This window comes from Danio rerio, chromosome 4 (genome assembly GCF_049306965.1).
Source record: "Danio rerio strain Tuebingen ecotype United States chromosome 4, GRCz12tu, whole genome shotgun sequence".
Lineage (NCBI taxonomy): Eukaryota > Metazoa > Chordata > Actinopteri > Cypriniformes > Danionidae > Danio > Danio rerio.
In genome coordinates this window covers 17123651-17138639 of record NC_133179.1, presented here as the reverse complement: position 1 = coordinate 17138639, position 14989 = coordinate 17123651, and the positions used below count along the sequence as shown (strand labels likewise).

The 14989-nt window shown below is 34.2% G+C and overlaps 1 protein-coding gene across 1 annotated transcript; it reads left to right on the top strand.

Annotated features, from left to right (window-relative positions):
- Nucleotides 1–6008: 6008 nt before the first annotated feature.
- On the top strand, nt 6009–12892 carry btg1 (B-cell translocation gene 1, anti-proliferative). Its single transcript, NM_200020.1, is given in 2 exon segments — nt 6009–6339; nt 11767–12892. Coding segments are annotated over 2 exon segments (549 nt in total). The 5' UTR covers nt 6009–6194; the 3' UTR covers nt 12171–12892.
- Nucleotides 12893–14989: the final 2097 nt, after the last annotated feature.

The following is a 14989-nucleotide window of genomic DNA, read 5'->3' as shown; positions in this document are numbered from 1 at the left end:
ACGTGTGAAGAAACTCAGCACAGAGGAACATAAAAACATACTGCCGGCTAGCCTGTTGGAAATGTTATTGCAGAGCAATACAAACAGCATGCAATGCAGATTTCTCGACGCAGAAGTATAAACCAGCCTTTAGCGTGTATAATGTTGCTGTTTGAGTATAAAAAACATCTGCAGGGTAGAATGCTCAAATTGGCAAAGGGAAATGTTTTCTTATTTTATAGAATTTACTTTTTATGGCCTACAAACATGGTTGGTTGGGAAGACAACAAGCTTCTTCCTGGGTTTGTGACATCAGAAACTCTTAAATCTACATAAACCCCACCCTCATGAATGATTTTTCCTTACACCAGATGGCAGTGAGGTAATTAGAAAAAAACTGGAATAATTGTTTTTGTAGGGCAAAAATGGAAACTGGTGTAAAGGAGTATTATTAACATTCAGTTAAAATAAATTATTAAAAAATTCAATTCAGTAAAAAAAAAAGTGTCTTAAAAAGAAAGCAAAACAAAACAAAACAAAAAAAGAAACGAAGAATGAACCCATTTTACAGTGCATCTCATAAACAATCAAGCTTTTGAAATAGCTGGTTGGCCACTCCTTTGAACTGGCACTTTCTACTGTCATTCCTGGTGTTTTCTTGTTCTGAACAGGATATGATTCAAAGACTGAGCCCAAACACCAGACTCAAACTCTGCACAGTGAAAAACATTCACGCTATGTGTAATGTGTGTAAAATGTGTCTGTGTGATGGGTGTGGGATACAGTGTGGTTCAGTCTGCTATGTCAGAATTTTCCCTCCTATAATTTTCGACCACACGTACACTCTTAAAGTTTATATTTACGTGTAAATATATATTGTAGATGTACATGAATGACATTTGAATAAACATGCATATGAACAGAAACTACTACTACTACTACTACTACTACTACTACCACCACCACTACCACTACCACTACTACTACTAATAATAATAAGTTATAATATTATTATTTATGAAATGCATGTAATAAATTTTAATACATAATAATAATTTACATACATGTATAATATATATATATATATATATATATATATATATATATATATATATATATATATATATATATATATATATATATATATATATATGTATATAACATACAGCAATTCATAATAATAATAGTAATAATAATAATAATAATAATGATAATAATAATAATAATGATAATAATAATAATAATAATATGTACATAAAATATTATCATATCATTTATAAAAAAGAAATCTACAACAGTAATGAAAAAAATTTAATATAAAATAACAATTTATAGCAATCTGTAGATACATACAGCAAATGGTAGTTTTATTCAGATCTACTTTTAGAGATAATATATAGATATACATTAAAATTTGTATAAATATTAATTATTAATGCTGTATAATTATTTAGTTGTAATCGTAGTAGTAGTAATATTAATAATACAAAGTTAATAATAATTATTACTACTACTAATAATAACAACAACAACAACAATAATAAATTACAATATTATATATGAAATGCATGTAATAAATGACATTTATTACAGCAAATTAATATAATTAACAATAAATAATCATAATAATAATATTTACATAAAATATTATTTATTATATTATTGATAAAAATATAAAATAAATCTACAACAAAAACAAAATAAATTTAATATGAAATAACAATTAAATGCAATTTGTAGATAAATACCGCAAATGGTAGTTTTATTTATATCTATTTTTTATAGATAATATATAGATACACATTAAAATTTGTATGAATATTAATTATTAATGCCATATATTAATTTAGTTGTAATAGTAGTAATAGTAATAATAATGATAATGATAAAATGATAATAATTTAATAACAATTACTACTAATATTAATACTACTGCTACTACTACTACTACTACTAATAATAATAATATATTATAATATTTATGAGATGCATGTAATAAATCTAATTTATATACATGTATAGTACAAATAACATACAACAAATGATTGTAATTAACAATAAATAATAATAATAATAATTTGTACATAAAATATTATTATTTATATTATTTATAATATTCTAATATAAATCTACAACAGTAATAAAATAAATTAAATATAAAAAACAATTATAGTAATTTGTAGATACATATAGCAAATGGTAGTTTTATTCATATCTAATATTTTTAGAGATGATATATAGATACACAGTAAAATGTGGGTAAATATTAATTATTAATGCCATAAATATATTTAGTTGTAATAGTAGTAGTAGTAATAATTACAAAAAGGTAATAAGTTAATATAAAAATTACTTCTACTAGTACTAATAATAACATAGTTATAGATTGTTGCATTATGTCATTGGAAAATATAAGTACCTGAGTTTAACACTTCGAATGAACTGATCTTCATGTAATACCTATGTCTTTAACAGCATGTTTTGTGTCCATCCACTCCTCTATTCTCAGTCTTCACCTCTCTGTTTACTCCCTCCATCAACCGCGTCAAGGGAAAAAAATTGCATCATGCCTACAGATGAAGGCAATGAGAATGGATGGAGAAACAATGCCCTAATAAAACACTGTCTTAGCGGAGTGAAGCCACAGCTTGTATTTTTATAGTGTTGTCTTACGGTCACCTTGAGGAAAGAGAGAAAGCCGCTCAAACTGGCAGTATCGTGTGTTTGTTTTGCTTCTGTTCTCCGTCACAGTGATTCTTCTTGTCTGTGTGCGGCGTCTGGGTTTCAGTAATGGATCAGTAATTGCCAGACGGGCTTGTTTAATAGTGGGTATCATCACCGTTACTTTGGTTGAAACAGTTTTCTGTTGAATCGGGCAAAAAAATTATGAAAGTTATTCATTTTTTCTAATTAATTGATTGCATTAAGAATTGCTGTAATTTTTTTAATTACAAGTTTTATATTATATTATATAATATTTTTTATATATATATATATATATATATATATATATATATATATATATATATATATAATTTTTTTTTTTTTATGTAATGCTGGGCAAAAGTTAATTGTGATTAATCGTCTCCACAATCAAAGTTAGTTTTGACAATGTATGTTTGTGTGCTGTTTTATTTATATATATATATATATAAATACACACATTCATGCATATAAATACACACATTCAAGCTTCACATCTTAACATTGACAGGTGCATATTTTTGTGTTCAGAGTCCGCCTTAACTTTTACACCGCACCACCAAAATCCTCCTTAAGAGAAAGACAGAAAGCTGATCTCAGCCCTGCAAAACGCATGAGTTCCTCTCAGCCCTTCAAGCCCCTGGTCTTGTGGGTGGAGAGAGGACAGGCATAGTGATGTTGTGATTCATCACCACCACTAAAAGTTTGATTATTTTCAGTCACGCTGGATTTTTCCCGAATGGTGGCTGGATCCGATGTTCGCTGTGTTTGGCTTTCGTGTTCACCTGAGGCCTCAATTCAGTGGTCTACAAAACAACCCAGGAGGATTATTTATAATAAACTGTGAAACAAGATTTCATGGACCTTAGTTTAAATTACTGTGATATAAATTCAGTCATTCTTGATTTATTTTTGAAAAAATAGTTAAAGGCTATTAAAACTTAAATGCCAACTGATATTAAACACTAATAACTGTAGTGTTTTATTTCCGTGTAACATTTCTTCAAAACTTTTTTTTTCCAGAATAATGACAACTGGTAAAATATAGCAAATGTTTTCATTACTTTTTATTGGAAATCAGGATTATGAGTTGCAAAAATGTTTATAATTACAATTATCTTAACTACAAAAAAATTAATTAAACGAATTATGAATACAACTCGATACAATACTAATTAATGACATTAAAATAATAGTGACACCAAGAATGACTACTATTGTTTACAAATAATAAAAATGTTTATTATTACATTATTGTTAAGAATTTATTATTATTATTATTATTATTGTACATTATTTTTTATTAATAATAATATTCTTATACATGATTCTTCTTATTATTGTTATTATCATTATTATACATTATTATTATCATCATCATTATTATTATCATTATTATACATTATTACTATTATTATTATAAATTATTGTTATTATTATTAATAATATTCTAATCATACATTATTATTATTATTATTATTATTATACATTATTATTATTATTATTATTATTATTATTATTATATTATTTTAAAATAATATTAATGTAAAACTTGTAATGGGCCTTAATTTCCTATTATGTCTAAAGTCTAAATGGTAGCCTATTGCTGAGTAATAAAAATACATGAAAAACAATCACTGGAGTCTCTTTCAAAACATTTCTTTAGTGAACTGTAAAACATTGAAAGCCAATCAGAATCAATATTGCTTTAAAAAGTAAAAACATTTTAAAAAGCAGACAGCAAAAACTACAGCATTCATTAAAATATACAAAAATTGTACAGAAATGCATGAGGACAACAAAGTTCACACACAGATTTAATTCGGCATTACAGATTCAAAAGTTGCAATTATGAATTTGCCACCCTGACACACAGAAAAGCTGCTTGGTTTGAAAGTAACTTTTCTCTGAGCTGTTCTTCAGACAGTAAGACAGAGTGCTTTTTTTAAATGCAGGATTTCACAGAAATTGTGTGCAAATGTAACTTCATAATCTTAGTTATCATTGTTATTGATAATAATAGGCCTACCTTTCTAATACAAATTATGCCTACTAAACATTGACTTATGTTGACTTATGATGACCAGGCTTCGGCTATTTACAAAACACTGACATTAGCTTGAACGGACTAAGAAGTCAGTGTAATTGAATGCTAGGTAGTGCAGGGCAGGTCAACCTGAGCCTTGAGTCAGCAGCACACAGTAGTTCAGAGGTGATTTGCCTTTGGCCGCAACAGAAAAAGCAGCAGAATTAGGTCAGAATGTTCTTTGTTGTTCGTTTGAAACACCTTTCAGCGGTTTTTTCCCACTGGAGGCAAATCCAAAGCCCCATACAAACATCTCCGCCCGCTGTTCTGAGAAAGCTCAATGCCAAAGTTTTTTGATTTATCGGAAAGGCACAGTCATTTTATGTACAAAATAATATCTATCTATCTATCTATCTATCTATCTATCTATCTATCTATCTATCTATCTATCTATCTATCTATCTATCTATCTATCTATCTATCTATCTATCTATCTATCTATCTATCTATCTATCTATCTATCTATCTATCTATCTATCTATCTATCTATCTATCTATCTATCTATCTATCTGTGTCTGTCTGTCTGTCTGTCTGTCTGTCTGTCCGTCCGTCCGTCCGTCCAAAATGCAGAGGTGAAATAGATGTTCCAGTTTTGACATATATATATATATATATATATATATATATATATATATATATATATATATATATATATATATATGTATGTATGTATGTATGTATATGTGACATTATATCTCACAGTGGGCTTTATTTTCTGTTTAACATGTATAAAAACCTTTTTTTTCTAAACAGAGTTCCTCAAAAAATACAAATAACACCTACTGATTGGTCATCTTGTGGTTGTGTGGGATGCCCGTATACATAAAAGATACTGTGGTTCACCAGACATCAGGTTTTTCCCCTTTGAAGTTGGTGGGGCAATTCCAAATATCACAGCAGAAGTTACTGTTACTTCAGAATGCAGAAGTTCTCCTCATTGGTGAACTCTATATGTCTATCTGTAAATCCTTACACGAGATGTTGTGAGTCGGAGGAAGGGGTTAAGAATCCTCATCCAGCCCTTTTTTCACATGCTCTGTTTATTTCTAGAGCTGTGACGCAATGAGCCCACTCCTCCGCGCACACGTCACTTCATCCAAGCGTCGTGATTGGCCGGTCGTTGTTGCTGTTGCTGTTTCTGTCGGCGGGGGCTTTACATAAGCGCAGCTCGCTTTCGTTTCGGTCTACTCTGCTGGAGGACCGTTTCGCAGGAGGGTGAAACCCACCTCTTGTGTGTTTTCGGACAAAACAACCCAAGTCACAGCACTGTACCGTCCTGGAACACGCAGTACTCTCCGTATTTTCCCAGCCTCGACAAATAAATGCTCAGCATAGGCACCAGAGAAATAAAACGCACGAAAAACAAGGACCATTTTACGAACGGAAACAAAAGCGCACTGGCCATAAAACGCTCGGAGCATCTCAATGCATACCCTCTGTGCCCGAGGAACGATGAAACCAGAGATAAACGCCGCCGTCGGGTTTCTGTCGAGATTCCTGCGGATTAAAGGACATGTGAACGACAGACAGCTCCAGACATTCAGCCAGACCCTACAGGACATCCTGGCAGGTAATTATCCACATTTATAAACGAATACGAGCTTCGTTGTATCCGCTTTCTATTTGTGTGACTTGTTTGTTTGTGAAAAGTGTGGAAAAACATCGATCTCTTTGTTTACGAGTTAATTTATGTGCTTGGCCACATAGACGGAAGCGCGCGGGCGCGTTGCGCACGAACATAAACAGCTGAAAGCTTCGACACAAACACTGAACCAAAAGAAAGAAAGACCAAACAAATCTATTTTTAACACTAACATTATATGTAGAAAATATAAATGATCTCGTAATTAATAATTTAGTTTATTAATAGCATATTTATACCGTTTATAAAACGAATGAATCGGTTTCATCGTGTGGCAAGCCGTTATTTTATTGAATCTACAAATGTAACGTATGTCGGTTTTAGAAAAAAATTATGAATTTATTATTATTACTACTCAGCCGCTATTTATTACAATACAAGTTATTTCTAAGAACTAATAGCATTTTAAATTAGAGCATAATCTGTTTTTATATCTAAGACTGGGATTCCAGTTTTTGAGTTTATTAACTCCGTATTACATGTTTATTACAAATTAATAACATTTTGTCCGCTGGTAGTCATTATCCATTAACTAGCGAGCCGTTACTGATTACAAAGTTTAGATTTGTGTCAGTTTTATTAGTTATGTTTGCAATTATTTTCTTGTTTATGTTTCTGGTATGCACCAAATTCGTAGTTATTAGTGAAATTCTTTATAACATGATTTAAAAATCGGTTATTTGGCAGTAATTTTAACAAATGTAAAATGTAACATGTTATATCTAAGCAGTAAATGTGAAAATAGCTTGCCATATGTTGTAGGCAGTAAATTACGTAATGCACAGCAAGGCTGAGTATGATATGTAGGGTTGATGTTTCATAGCACACTGGTAATAGAACATGTAGTGCACACTGTGTCCGTGTTTCATTATAATAAACATGTAAATACATTGTACCAACGATGACCGCAACAAGTTCTGGTTCAATGATAGAATTATATTTAATCTGTTTTACATTCAAATGCAAATTTTATTTAAAATAGGTTAATTATAGAGCATGTCATCAGGTTGTATGTTAGTATCAATAATCAAATATTTAATAAAGGTAAAAATGTGTAAAGAAAGAAATTATAAAGACTGCTTAGCGTTCAAATGAGTTTTTAAAGTAGTTTAAATTAAATTACAGGACTTTAATATATGTTAGCTTAAGTTATGCCATCTTAAACTCTTAATCAGGTCATCTATTTGTTTTTTCATGGTTGTATCTTTCTCATTTACATCCTTTGTTAATCTTCAAAGACAAATCAATAGACTAAAAATGTGTAGTAAAGACAATCAAACATACAATTTACCAACAAGACAAATAATATATTCGTAATATAACAAAAATTGGTAATATAGCATAATAAATAATTTAGGTTATATGCAAATACAAAGAACTCAGATGAGAAACTTTAAATGTGTAAAGATGCTAGAGATGTACACAAATATATATTATTTATTGTTATAAAAATCCTCGATTTTTAGTTTTGTCAAGGACCAGACGTTTTGTAAACAAATGGAGCTGTGGACCCAGTCAGACAAAATGGCCGTCAGTGGAGGAAGGGAAGGAAGGATGTGGGGGCCCGTTTCACATCACATATTACAGTTACAGAGGACTTCATATTGTTTAGCTTTGCTCTTTCCTTTCCTTCTCGGCTGTCTCAACCAAACATATGTCCACACAATAGAACAAAGACTCCTCATAATCCCCAACAGGCTAGAAAAAAGTGGGTTAGTTCCTTTTCCACACACTTTAAATGTGTGTGTGTGTGTGTGAGAAAAGGATTGCCAGATTGAAAACACAGGTGTTGTGTAAGATCGATCTGAAAATCTGTTTCTGCTTCCTGTTCTCTAATCACATCACTAAATACACGTTCGTCATAGCTTTGCCCTAATTCCCAGACTTACAGCAAGGCCTGTTTCACAAATAAAACATCCTAATCTTGCCACAAAGGCTATCTGGATGTTCATGTCCTATGTTTTTATGTGTAGGGTGAGCATTGTTGTGCTTTGGGCTCCGTCCAGAGTTGTGGGTGGGTTGATCCGAATTGATCATTGTCTGCTAGGCTTTTAGGAGAATGGGATGGGACATCATAGACAGCACACAGGCGGCATTATCTAACCCTGGTCTACAGGTGGCCTGCGGGGGCCTGGCCTATTTGAGAGCAGAATAAAGAGGCTTGAGACCCATCCCTCAGTCTCCTGTTTTCCACATGTCACCCAATACACAGAGCCAGAAGGGACTAAAAACGCAAATGCCAAAAAAGTCCTTTGTGTAGGGTGTAACTTGGCTCTTTAAGAGTCATGATTTTGGTTTGGTGTCACAGCTGAATATGCTCACTGATGTTATAGAATGATTAAAAAAATATATATGGACGAAAACAAAGTAAAGCAGATTGATTTGAAACCATGATGATACTCTAAATGGGACGCTTTGTCTTTAAGAGGTGGGTTCCTCCCCCTCCAGCTGCCTTGCCAGGACTTCAGCCTTTTGCTCTCGTTGTGTTTGAAGACTTTGTGACTCTCGGGCCAAAAGGGGATTGTGCAATCAAACGGCTCTCTCTTTCTCCATCACGTAGGCCTTGGACACAGATGGTTAATGGTTGTTTATCTGCGTTCAACCAATGATGATTTTGCGCTGGGAAAAACATCTTTTTAGACTCTCACTCCATCTTTTACTGCATAACCAGGCCGAACTATCAGAGTGCAGACTTAGTACTTGATTATGGGTTCAGCATTATTAATATTTGAGTTGATTTGAGTTCTTTTAATACATTGCATATACAGTGCTCGACATAATTGAGAACACCCCATTTTGAAAATCAATTTCTCAGTCAATATGAGTAATATATGTTGGTGCATTAGAACAAAACAGATTTATTAAACATATATTTATTAAAATAATATTTTAGTCACCAAAAATATTTAAAAAAATTAAAGATAATACTATTAAATCCAATCAAATAATTGCTAAAAAATTACATTCTACAAAATTTCAACTAAATATTTCAATTTCTTTTGCTTCTCTTTGTATTTAATATTTTTCAATAACATATAAATTTGGGCTACTATTTTTTGAACCATTATTGTGACTTTTTTTGTTAGATTAGCTCCTGATTTTGGTTTAGTACTGACTAAACTAATGTAAGTGCACAAATATAAAACTGTAAAGCAGGGGTCTCAAGCTCAAACATGCCATTTCAGTGAATGACAATTTATAGTAGGGCCGTTTTAACATTAAAGCACAAGAAAATGATGATGTTTACATTTCAGCCATTACCTGTCACCAGTGATAATGCGAATCAGCATGTTTATTGTTTTACACAGCTGCATCTGTGGCTGATTAAATTAGCATTTTGACATTTAAATAGTCATAATAATGTTAATAATAAATATTTTTATTCTGTCCCAACTAATTGGTGCTTCACCAAAAATTTAACAGATAGCGGAAGAGCGGCAGAAACAATTTGGGTAACTATACTGACTTTACTGGCAATTGTTCTAATTAGTATTTTTCTTTTTTGTACAACTACAACAGAGAGGGAAAAAGTAAGTACATATTCTCATTTACTTTAACATGTTCAGTTCAACTAGCAGTAAAATGTACATAGTTTTCATAGAAATCTCAATACGCAATATGAGGAAAATCTATTAAATAAGACCATTTGAATCAAATATTAGCAAAATTAGCATTTTTGTTACACCACCAGCATAAAGTGTAAGCCATGAAAAAGTGTTTGTTCAGTAAAATACAGGTTGAAAATAATCAAACAACCCTTTAATATTTACAAAAGTAGTGTTAGTAAAAATAGAGCACTTATGCACAAATTTCAATATTTAAATCAGCCTTTAGAAATAATATGCATGTGGGTTACTCTCAACCGCACGCTGAAAAAAAAGGAAAGTAAAACTGAAATACAGTATATTACACTGCAGTACTTTAAATGTCCAATAGATATTCTTAAATTCTGCACCTTTACAGTATTTTTAGTTTTTTAAGAGTGCTGAATTTAAAAATTATTAAACATTAAAATGACATAAAACTTAGGAATAAAGTGTGCAAATGTTTGTTAATAAGTCTAAAATTTAGCTAATAAAACTTTTTTTAAATTTTATTTTAGTTAAGGTAAGGATAATAAAAAAGATGTTATTCTTATTAAACTTAGGAATCCATAATAGTACGTTAACAAATCCATTTGTGCCAATATTAGAAATATTACTTTGAGATTAAAATGATCAGAGTTTTATTAACAGATCCACCTAATTTTAGATTTTTGCTTGCTTAACATAAAATAATAGTGTTCTTACCATTGGCTAGGGCATGATCTTATTGTTTGACCAGACATGTACGTGTGCATGTATGCATTAATATATGTGCACCCTCAACTAAACTGATAAACATTAAAAAAACATGAAGGGCTGCACAATTCTGGCTGAAGTGAGAATAACTATTTTTGTTCCCCCAGGGTTCTGTAGATGTAAAATTAAAATTAATACGAGTAGGCTATTAATATGTTATTTAATAAACATGGTAAAACAACAATATTAATATTAGGCCTATTTGTGTAGTGCTAAAAATGCTACATTTTGTACAGACTTGGAATCGTGTAGACTTAAATAGACTTAAATTTGTCCTGGTCGTAAAATGTGACACGATCATGTAAATGATGTGCGCGGTTTTGGTTTCACTTTCACTGCCAAGTGCGCTACTGTCATGGCTGCTGTCACTCAGAGAAAAAAACATACATGCATGTTATTCATGTGAATAACAGGTAATAAAGTTGTAAATTACTTTCAGTTTGTTGCACAGAGCAATCGTTTGGGAGCTGCACAGGGGCTCCCGAACGATTGCTCTGTGCAACAAACTGAAGATAATTTACAACTTTATTACCTGTTATTCACAGCTTATGCCAGGTCTGTTCACTAAAGAAGACATAATTCCCGTGCGTGCATCCTCGTGTGATTTCGCAGCCACGAAAACATCATTATATTATGACAGAAATTACATTTTTGGGTGAATTATACCTTATAAATACAGTATGTGACACTTTTAATACCATTTGGAGGTGCTCATGTTGCTGAGCAACTTATATAAAACAATGTGACGACTTGTGAGGCCGCCTTTACACTTCTCCAGAAGTTGAAAATATAATTAGCTGAATCGTAGAGATGCTGGATTAAGATTGTGTGGGGGGTCGAATTGAGATCGCAATCTTTTTCTGATTAATTGTGCAGCTCTAACATGAATTACTGTTTAATAAATAAACATTGTAATCTTTTGCATTGCGATATTTGCTTTCTTTGCTTTTTCTTTTTTATTAATACTTCATATATCGACGATTACATAACGACCTCCTCCATTTCTCTCTTACAGAGCAATACAAACACCACTGGTTCCCAGACCGTCCAAACAAGGGTTCTGGGTATCGCTGCATACGTATCAACCACAAGATGGACCCTCTGGTTGGACAGGCTGGTCAGCGCATCGGGCTGAGCATTCAGCAGCTATACCTGTTGCTTCCCAGCGAGCTCACATTGTGGGTCGACCCATTTGAAGTGTCATACCGCATCGGAGAGGACGGCTCCATCTGCGTGCTCTACGAATCCCATCCCGGCACCAACGGAAACCCCAGCACCACCACTGGAAACAGCATCCCCGCCTCATCTGTCACCCAGGTATCGGCCATGGTGGAAAGTCACATCAGCTGCAAGGAGGAACTACTGGTTTTGGGTCGTACCAGCCCAGCTAAACCCTACATGATGACTGTGTCCAGCTAAACGGGTCACAGAAGTCATTTTTAAGAAATAAAAAAGAGAGAAAGGAGAAGAAGAAGAAAAAAAAAACAGGATGTGTCCTATCGTCCAGGTGATGGAAACCTTGTAGGTTTATTTTTCACTCGTTTTGGTTGTCTGTTCTGTTATTGTGTTGGATCTACCAGAGGCTTGACCCTGGGGCAGCTAATGAAGACCTAAAACACCGCCCGGCCCCCCAGCTCACAGAGACTGACCCACTCCCACGGCAGTGGTCATTGGGGGGGAGGGCGTTTCTGCCATCATCTGCCGATGTTGACTTTGCACTTTCGCTTTCACGGTTTATGTTATTGCATAAACACAAACTCCCTCTAAAATGTTAAGGAATTATGCTCCATTATGTTTCATCATGCCCTTTTTCTCCGTTTGCTGTCGAGCTGAGGCCCAAACACTGGGAGCCTGTGCCAGACCCTAGTGCCGCTCTGAGCCTCATTTTTCTAAAAACCTCACTTTTTTGGACCACAAAGCGGTACTTTTGTCTCTTCTTGGTGTCTGGTAGGGCTTCTTTTGGGCTTCAGGTCGACATGAACCGGTTTCAAGCCGCCTCCATCCTGTACACTGCCTCTGTGGAATATCTGTGTCATACTGTTACCCACGCTAGCCGTCGATGGCACTGTGATGCAAAGGTTCTCATGCTTGTAGCTTTTCTAGGGGCTCCCTCCTGGATGAATGTAATTTCTAACAAAAAAGAGAAGAAAAAAAAAAGAAAAACCCAACAACGACGACACATTTGATTTATTTAAGCCCCTCGTCATGCCAAAATGAAAAATGTAGCAAGGTTTGTTTTTGTTTTTCTTGACTTGGAGCAGACGTGGTCTTTACTTTCTGCCTCCTTTAGAAAGGATGTTGAATGCACTTTGACATTTTAGACTGTGTGGGATGACGTTTTCGATTCGACCCAACTGCATTCCATCGCATACCTCTTTATTCAGTTGTCGTAAATCGTTATCTCTGCTTGCGCTCTTTATGGAGCGACGTGGTTGCAATATTTGTGAAGGTGAGAGAGACATTTCAATCCCAGGTTATTCTCTCTTGCCATTTTTAATGACTGATTCATGTTAGAGATTAGGACTCCATTTAATGGCCAGTATGTGGCTAACAGACCGGCAAGAAACGGCGTCGACAAATGGACCAGTATTCCTATCTCCTCGCAGAATCGCAGAAGCCCCAGTGGTGCTTGCTTGTTACAGATGGTCTCCCGACGCACTTTCCAGCCAGGCGTCACCGGTCTCAGTCTTAACTAGGAGTGCGCGGTCAAAACATATCACCTCCCTCTATTGGCTGGCCGAAGAAGGGGGTAGGACCCTCAGATCAGGGCAGCTACAATCCTCTCCGGCCCCCTTCTCGCAGCCTGGAGGAGAGTATTTATGCCAGCACGCACACACCAAGTGCACTCCAAACCAAACTGAGCCTTACATAAAGAGCCGAGTCGGGATGAGAAGAGAGATACATGGGGTGCTCCTGGTTTCTGGACGATTCTGTTTACATTGGGTGGAAATAAGCGGGTTGCAGGCTTTGCGTGCGTGCGTGTATGTGTGTGCGACATATTGCTCTTGCCTTAGCCGCTAACTGCCGAGACAAGGTGCTGATTATCAGTCCTTTGTGTGTTAATACTTTTGACGTTAGAGGACCATGGGTAACGCCGGGTTATCGATGCACTGCCGTCCCTTTCTTTCTTGCTTTGGTCCAGTCACTTTAATAGAGAGATGGAAAGTCTATTTAAAAAAAAAAACGTATGACTAGAACGCCATCGCCATCCCACCTTTCTGAATGCTTTAAACTCTGAAAGGCGCCCCTCCCCCCACACTTTGCCTGTTGGTTTTAATGTTAAAGCTCTTAAACCACATTCTGGTGATCTCAACCAAATTGGAACAGACAATTCGAGTGCTTTTTTTTATTTTTATTTTAGATCTACTACAAACTACTTTGCCCCCCCACCTCCACCGAAAATAACATCAGCAAACCGTTTCAACTCTCCGCTTCAGTTCGGTAATTGTTTGCACACTAGTTTTAAGTATCGTTGTGTGAGTCTAAACTCAAGTCTACTTGGAGGCAAGAGCACATGAAATGCACTAATAGGTTAAACATTGAAGTTATGTGACTTTGAGACCACCGTGTCTCGATTGGAATGTATTGCCAAGCTCAGGCCACAGACATTCATTGAAACCCTTATGGATGTGCAGGTTAAGATGTGAAAAACAGAAGGGAATGATTCGGTCGGGAATTTTGTCGGTCATTTCAGAAGTGATTCGCGTTATTGCCACTTTCGCATCTGAGGTGGTTCCATATTTGTAGAATGTATTGTTATTGTACAACATATGGTAGATTAAGTACATAACCATACATATGGGAAGTGCCAATAATTGATATTTTGCTGTGTGTAGACGTGTTCCTTTTTGTATTTCATATTTTAACATGAATTCCTCTTTCATAAGTGAAGCCATTCGTGTTAGGAGTGTTGGAGAGGACCAAAGTTGTTTTGGTAAAAAATATATATATTTATCAGTTTCCATGCTCTGTGCTGATACACTTTCCTCGTTTTTTTTCTTTTCTTTTCTTTCTTTTTAAATTAAAACGAAAAAAAAGAAAAAATTCTGAGCAACCCAAGATAAAGCTGTCTGTATCTTGTGATTTTATTCCCCCCCCCCGTCTGTACATCTCTTGTGTTCATTCTTTTCCTCATTCTTGGGTATGTTGTGATGAACTGCTGTAAATTTGTACAGTTCATGTAAATTGATTGTGCGGAAGTTGTACAGATTTCTATATTTTGGAAGAAAAGTTTTTTT